The sequence below is a fragment of the Scleropages formosus genome, chromosome 11 (assembly GCF_900964775.1).
Source record: "Scleropages formosus chromosome 11, fSclFor1.1, whole genome shotgun sequence".
NCBI lineage: Eukaryota > Metazoa > Chordata > Actinopteri > Osteoglossiformes > Osteoglossidae > Scleropages > Scleropages formosus.
Window position 1 is genome coordinate 26,279,195 of NC_041816.1, and position 8,242 is coordinate 26,287,436.

Sequence of the window (8,242 nt, forward strand, 5' to 3'; positions counted from 1 at the left end):
CGCCCCCGTAAAAGCAAATAATAACCACATAAAACCTGATAGGATATGGTGCCATGAATTCATGTTTGCACAAAAAAAAAAAAAATGAGATGAACAAATCATTGTTCCCAGTTCATGTGGTCTAATATCTTGTGAAAACTTTACTCACCATTGTTACAAAAGAAGGGGTGACTTTCAGTGGATACTCAGTTTTTTCACATTGATTGCACACACACACACACACACACACACACACACACACACACAAAAAAAAAATGTCTACAACCGCTTTCTCCAAGCGGGATCGCGGTAAGCCGGAGCCTAACCCGGCAACACGGGGCACAAGGCTGAAGGGGGAGGGGACACACTCTGGATGGGATGCCAGTTTGCCACAAGGTCACTCTAAACAGGTCTTTTCCATATCTATAGGCACACTACAGAAGGAAGAATATTGAGAGGAAGATGGAATAGACACAGAAACACACCCCTGTGCCACATGGGAGATGTGTCCCTTTGCTTATCAGATTTTGTGGTGTGGGCTGATGAGCCGATTGTGTTTTTGTGCTCACGGCAGGTGACAGATTAGTGGTTGATACCGCGGTAGATATTTGCATTGTGGTTGAAAGCACTGAAGTTGTACGTTTAGTAGTTGTGTTTGTGGTCGGAGGAGCAATAGTGCTTTTCGGTGCTGTAATCAGAAAGTAAAAAAAGAAATACGTTTTAGAGAATTAAATTGTTAGTAGCATTTAAACTGCTGTATTACAGTGGAAATTTATTTTCTTTATACAAATCATTTCACAGCGGATCAAACTTGTGTATGCACACCCTCCTCCCCAAAACCCCACAATTTCTGGATTTTGTTCATGCTTTTATGTCAAAATCTACTCACCACCAGAACAGAGGAATGGGTGATTTTGATCACATGACCTGTCACTCCATGTCCCATTGCTTGTTCTTGTCAGAGTCGCCACGGCACAGAACTCGTTGGTGTAGAAGTTATCAGGTTGAGTCTGTTTCCAGTAGCGGAATGACGAGTTCCCCTGATCTGACCACTTCCAGGAGTCTCTGAAGAGACCGATCCAGACCCGTCGTCCCTGTACTAGCTCACGTATTTCTTCATTTTCATCCTGGTTCCTCACAAGCACCAGGTCTGTGTAATGAATTCTGCAGTAAGCCTGAGCTTGACTCCATGTCGTGTATTGATTAATGAAAATATATCTCTGATTAGTCACATTTCTCCCTGAAAAGAAGTGAAATAAATTTAAGTTAATGTCCAGTGAAAAATTTATATTAGAACAAAAAGACAGAAAAAACAATTAAAGAGAAAAAAACAGAAGAAGCAGAAATGATGAACATAAGAGGAAGTCATGTGGCTCTTTTCCAAGCCACATTTACTCTGTCTCCACGAGAGACCCACAATTCATATATCTTTCAACATAGTGATTTTAAACTGCCACAATTACCCATTTTGACGTCTCGTTCAAAAGATGACAAAGACTATTTTACGGACACATTGGAAGTTCCAGTTGAAGAAGAAGACATCGGTGCTTTAGTTCCACTGCCACAGATTGGGTGATGTGGATGAAGGAGATGTGATCTGGTCTAGTGACCCTCTGGACAGTTATGGATGTGATGTTTCAAAGCTAATGCCAAACTAGAGAAACCCTCCATGTTCACAATGACATTTTTGCACACAAAATCCCCAGCAAAATTAAGTTTATACCTAATATGACCGCTTAGGATGTCCGTAGGATTATGTGTACTTGGATTTCAATGTTTAAATATTATACTAAATGCAAAATTTGCCTGTTCGAAATTGAACCAAAATCTTGTCATTTGTTTTCTCTAAATATTTATATTTCTAATGAAATATGGCAGAACTTAATAACGAATAAAATTATACTTATGATTTGACTAGTAAGACATGTCAGAGAAACTGTACATAACTCTTGAAAATAGACTTGGAAAATTCTAAGTGCTTCTAAGAAACATTGCAAACACTTCATATTTGAACGTGTAAATCTAGCTTATGCTTTTCTCTGAAGTAATTTACAATAATTGACCCATTTGTACAGCTGAGTAATTATCTCACTCAAGGGTGCTATAGACGGAGGTGAAATTCATACCTGCAACCTTTAGGTCCAAAGGAAGCATTTCCATGTTTTTGCCCTTGTTTGTACATTTATGTGCGGTATTTCTTTTCAGTACAAAAACAAATAAGAACCCTGAAAGAGCATATATATACACACACACAGTGGCTGAAGCTACTTGTCCCGAGCGCGGGTCACAGCAAGCCTGGAGGGGGGAGGGGACGCACCGAGGACGGGACACCAGTCTGTCACAAGGCACCCCAAGCGGGACTCAAACCCCAGACCCGCCAAAGAGCAGGACCCATTAAAAAAAAACATAGGTGATAATAATTAAAGTTAGAAATTGTGACAAACAGACTAGCAAGTTCACCTTTGTATAATTCTGCCTGAAGTTCTTACCATAAGAACAAACAAAAGGCCTTGTCACTTTACAGAGAAGATCGTTCCATCTCCCACTGGTGAGCATCTCCACGCAGGTCTCATCTCCAAGGTAATTGTTTGGTTCTAGATCCTCCCAGTTCCTGTATTTGGTTTCCCCAGAATCGTAGTAACCAGTGTCTGCGAGGGACCACCGCCAGCTGTTTGCATCATTATAAAGGCCAATCCAGATGACTCCAGTATAAACACTGCTCACGTTGTTAATTACCGTGTTCATTTCATCTTGGTTGCCCACGGTAGCCAAATCTGTGTATTTCTCTCTGCAGTAACTTTGGGCTTCAGTCCAGTTCTTCGCGACATTCACAAAGTGATACTCATGAGGGAGGCAGAGATTCTCAAGGGGCAGAGAGCAGAACCCTGTAAAGAGGAAAACATAAACAGTCCTGCCTTAAAATACAATGTGTTCCACAAGTATTCAGACCCTGTAAACATGGATTACAAATGAAAAAGTCGTGTTTTGTCATGTTAATATTCTGCTTTCAGTCATGTTATGTAACTCAAAATATGTAAAGCAAATATTATTCCTCTGCAGTTAACTAAAAGCAACAATAAATGTGCACCCCAATGTACAGTTCAATTGAAAGGGTATTTAAAGCTATATAACTGGATAATAATCCATAAAAAGTTAATTTTTCAGACAAAGTTTGGCCATGAAGGAGACATATGGGGAGAGAACACCAGTTCATTCCATGTTAATGAGTTTAATACACCAGTCTGAGATTTCAAAACAACCACAACAAAAAAAAATGTAAGAGCGCATAAATTTACTAATGATTATAAGATGATGCCAAATGATGCAGTCTGGCTTCCATCGGTGTACGTTAAAACAAAGAGTCAGATAGTTTATGCTCTATATTAGTCTGGAACTCTGCACAAAAATGGATCACGACGCAATATTAAAAATCATGCGATACATCATGAGGTGCAGTTCAGTGATCAAGAGATCTCCGTTTCTCCATCTGATTCTCATATACAAACATTGCCAACACGACAAGATAAATTAGTCTTTGTTCTAAATTAGAGCATGTAGGTTTTTCTCAGGTTTTCTAAAATTGGTTTTCTTCGGTTTCCTAAAATTTTTAGGAGACTATTAGATTGACCCTGTACATTTAAAAAAATGTTTTTTATATTGACTATTTAATAAATATGTGTTCTGGACACAAATAAAAAATGTTCAGATTGGCAAGATCTTAATACCACCCACCTCCAAAATAATTTTAACCAAACATCAACCATGGCGTTCACAGTGTGGTCCGGAGCTGCTTTTCTGCTCGTGAACCAAATTCAAATTACACCAACATACACAAACATATGTGTATTGCTCACCATTAATTGTAAACAAAATCTTCTGCATGTATGAGGAACGAGAAAAATAAATATTTTGCCTGGCATCCTCTTCAGCACAAATAGCAAGAGTGATGATATTCAGGATAGCCGTCTTTTTTAGTGTAACCTCAAGTCACAAAAAGGTAGTCTAACTTTATCGGTCGTAAAACACTGGTAAAATTCTGATCTCAAACATAATGTAAACCAGATGAAATCCAAGTTAAAACACAGAGAACATGCCAACTCCACGTAGACACACCACGATTTGAACCCACAGCCCAACCCAGTGCGCAGGAGCACTGTAGTACCCTGTTCATTTGTACAGATGTGTAACACAGACCTGAGATTAGAAGAAGGAGAACCGTGTTCCTTGTCATAGCTGAAGATTCTGGAATTAATGCACAGAGGAACGCGGAATGAACAAAGGTATTGAAACAAATTTATCCTGTTGACTGAAGCTTTGCTCAGTAATACCCAATAAAAAAATAAAATTCATGTAAATATAATCTTATATATATATAAATAGAGAGAGCGAGAGAGACATTCATATTTATATACATATACATATTTATACATTTCTATCTAATCATAAAATCTTAGATTACAATTGATTATTTATATCCTTAAATGATTATTTAGATCTTACAATATAAAATACTGTGTTTTGCATTTCCAAATAAGTGCATAAATAACTAAGAAAGTAAAATACAGCAGAAGTACATTTCACTTTTTTCTTTTCTTTAATGGTGGAATAAATTTTAAATTTTTCAATTAAAAAAGAATGACTCATTTTTTTTTATTATCCCATCGTAAAATAATGAAAAGATACCAGGAGCGCAGCTGTTTAAGGTTATATCTGCAATGCTGGTCCAGAGTTCCTGTGTGTTCTGTGTGTTAGACTGTAGTCATGTACATCTGCGCTATATAAACCCCACAGGTGAAACTGTGCTACACTGAAGCCCTATTCAGTTTTTTATGTAGTTTTGGAAACAGGTGTCAGGAGAAGAGAAGAAGCAAATAATGTCACGTTTCAGTTCCTTAAAACAAATAGTTGCGTGTTAGTAACATTTATTGCTTTCCATAAAAACTGCCAGTACTTCAAATGTATCGCTGTTTCAAGGAACTGAAAATGAGTGCCCAGATCAAATCCTGTTTCTCGTTCTTAAAAAGAAAAAAAAGGAAAACTGACATTCTGTTCAGTGTTCTGTCTTTCTAATCAGGGTAGTATTTCCTCACTAACTTAGCATCTCACGCTGTTTTGTATTCATTGTATTTGTATTAAATTCCTATCTTGGTGTGCTGAGAATCTTTATATACCAAATAACATTATTTTTTTTATAATGCTACTATAATAAACCAAAAATTTTATTTCTGATTTCAAACAATAACAAAAATAAGGCGTAGTTCTGCAATATGTAGTTAAATATACTATGCAGAGTTGACCTGTAAAGAATGTAAACATTTTGTAAATATGATCTGTAAATATAGATGTTGCACAAAATAGTAACTGTAAATATGTTTTTTGATAAGTTCCATATGTTTCACTGTATTATTTTTATACAATTTTCAATCATCTCATTGAAGCTGTAATGTGATGCACAGCAAAATCTATTTTAGTATTATGTATTGAAATGGGGGGGGTGCGGTGGCACAGTGGGTTGGACCAGGTCCTACTCTCCGGTGGGTCTGGGGTTCAAATCCCGCTTGGAGTGCCTTGTGATGGACTGGCATCCCATCCTGGCTGTGTTCCCTCCCCCTCCGGCCTTACGCCCTTTGTTGCCGGGTAGGCTCCGGTTCCACACGACCCTGTCTGGAACAAGCGGTTCAGAAAATGTGTGTGTGTGTGTGTGTGTGTGTGTGTGTGTGTATTGAGATGGCAAATCAAACAGAAATACATGTTATGATTATTGATATACTGTAAGGAGGGGTTAGAGATCCAAATATTTACAAAGACACAAAATAGTTACAAAACGGTGCCCAGGGAGAAGGATGACAGATGTCGGAATTGGTATTTTCAGACAATTCTTGGATCTTTTGAGATGATGAGGCACAATAAGGTCTAAGATTTTTTATTTTTAAAATCAAAGAAATCATGAAAACACACAAAAAGCAAAGAAACATGTTCAACAGCATAAACCAATGAAAGGTACAGAACTGGCTAAAGAAATTAGCAACAATAATAAAATGTTGTAATGAAGTGCAAAAAATCCATCACAGGTAATACATTGGTAACGTCCTGTACTGCCATCGAAATTTCGGTGCCATTACCTGTACACACATATTCCCACAGTGCCTCCAAAGGGGTAGTCAAAGAAATTAATTAAAATGAGATGAGTTTAATGAAGCCCAGGAACTTATTTATTCAGATATTCCTTTACTCGTATTTGTAATTTTTCCACAGCAGATATGATTAGTTTCAGCATCAAACTCCTTGTAGCTGAAACAAGTGGTCTAATTAAACAGAGAACAGAGTCATCAGTCAACACCAGTCATTTGGACACTAAAGCGCAAAAACAAAATTTGTGGCACCCCCCCCAACCCCCCCATAAAAACTATATATGTGTCAACTATGAACAAAAATCCCAGCAAACCAGTAATGAATATGAACACCCACAGAACTCAATGTGTGTGTGTACATTGTTTACCTGATATTGCTGCAGTCAGAAATTTCACATTAGGTGAAACATTCAATGCAGCTTAAGTCTGAAACACATTACAGAGCCATATTGTTCAACTCCTCTAAAATAAAATTATGAATCCTTGCTTTTTCTACTGATGAAGGCTAATATTTTAACAGCAATTGAGACCCAGAGAAATCTTGTTTTGTCTGGAGTTACGAAGAGGTTGTAGTAGATATGAGGCTGGTCTTACATCCCTAAAGCAGAAATATGGGGAAAAGGGTTATAATAATAATAATAATAATAATAATAATAATAATAATAATAATAATAATAATAATAGGTTCTTGAATCAGACTCACCTTAGCAACGGAAGTAGATGAAGTTGAGTTTCTGAGTCTCAGGCAGACTGACCCACCGATGTTCTCCTCCAGATTGTACAGCCCCAGTGTTCCCACAGTGTCCAGTTCCAGTCCCAGTCCCATTACCTAGGAACCAGTTGTCATAGCAGACAGGTTCTGCACTGACCCAGAACCAGAAGCTCAGAGTACAGGAGAAGCGCAGACCCAACCACACATGGGCACTGGTGGCATTTCTAGCCTTCCTCTCCACCCAGTGCTGGATCTTCTCATCGTGGACAGACACCAGGTCTGTGTTGTTCTTTCTGCAGTAGTTCAGGGCTTCATTCCAGGTCATGTTCTCCTGTACCAGGATCAGGGAGTCTGAAGAAAAAGGAGAAAGTAACAATGTATTAAAGGTTTTGTAAGTGAAGGTTGTGGAAAAAATTCATAGTCCTACTAAAAGTGTGTGGATTCATTTAACAGAATCATGGTGTCTGCATGGAATTTATTTGTAGCGTGCGCTGTCCACAGTTTGTTGTGTGTGTTGCCCACAGATTGTGGTGTGTGTTGTCCATAGTTTGTGGTGTGTGCTGTCCACAGTGGCACAAGGAGCAGACAAGAATCAGTCCAAAGCCATAAGACGAAAGACATGCATGTAGGAAGGGTGAAGAGATATATCTCCACACATTGTTTTATACTTTTTTTTGTACCCAAGGGTGTGCGGTGGCGTAGTGGGTTGGACCGGGTCCTGCTCTCCAGTAGGTCAGGGGTTCGAGTCCTGCGTGGGGTGCCTTGCAAGGGACTGGCATCCTGTCCTGGGTGTGTCCCCTCCCCCTCCAGCCTTATGCCCTGAGTTGCTGGGTAGGCTCTGGTTCCCCACAACCCCCTAGGGGACAAGTGGTTCAGAAAATGTGTGTGCTTGTACCCTGAGGACACTTCTACAAAATTCGGAGTGCATGATTTCAGTTTTGAATGGGGGCGCAGTGGGTTGGACCGCAGTCCTGCTCTCCGGTGGGTCTGGGGTTCAAGTCCCGTTTGGGGTGCCTTGTGACAGACTGGTGTCCCGTCCTAGGTGTGTCCCCTCCCCCTCCGGCCTTACGCCATGAGTTGCCGGGTTAGGCTCCGGTTCCCCGTGACCCCGTATGGGACAAGCGGCTCTGAAAATGTGTGTGTCTGTGTGTGTGTGTGTTTGTAGGATAATTAAAATCTATGCAATACACATGACTAAAAATTCTGACAACAGATTTCAAAAGCAAATAGAAACATATAAACGCATTTCAAGAAAAATGATACACATATTTCAAACTGTTATGCAAACAAAAACAATATAAAAAAAATCAGTTCAACATAATTTCACAAAGTGAGATAATAAAAGCAGGGGGTGCGGTGGCGCAGTGGGTTGGACCACTCTCCTGCTCTTCAGTAGGTCTGGAGTTCAAATCCCGCTTGG

At 39.2% G+C, this 8,242-nt stretch overlaps 1 protein-coding gene across 1 annotated transcript; it reads right to left on the minus strand.

Moving 5' to 3' along the window:
* Positions 1–303: 303 nt before the first annotated feature.
* Positions 304–4,747, minus strand: LOC108941016 (putative C-type lectin domain family 20 member A). The gene is made up of 5 exons (XM_018763450.2): positions 4,663–4,747; positions 4,174–4,221; positions 2,469–2,864; positions 869–1,219; positions 304–667 (listed from the first exon to the last, which is right to left on the minus strand). Exons 2-5 carry the CDS (start codon positions 4,208–4,210, stop codon positions 414–416), a joined length of 1,038 nt encoding a protein of 345 aa, XP_018618966.2. The 5' UTR covers positions 4,211–4,221; positions 4,663–4,747; the 3' UTR covers positions 304–413.
* Positions 4,748–8,242: the final 3,495 nt, after the last annotated feature.

What these genes read in the sequence shown, in the direction of transcription:
- LOC108941016 (XM_018763450.2), bottom strand. Translation starts at nt 4,210, where the DNA reads ATGACAAGGAACACGGTTCTCCTTCTTCTAATCTCAG. An exon ending in GCCTTTTGTTTGTTCTTATG is followed by an intron (nt 1,220 to 2,468) that starts GTAAGAACTTCA and finishes ACTTCTTTTCAG; the next exon opens with GGAGAAATGTGACTAATCAG. An exon ending in CCCATTCCTCTGTTCTGGTG is followed by an intron (nt 668 to 868) that starts GTGAGTAGATTT and finishes TTCTGATTACAG; the next exon opens with CACCGAAAAGCACTATTGCT.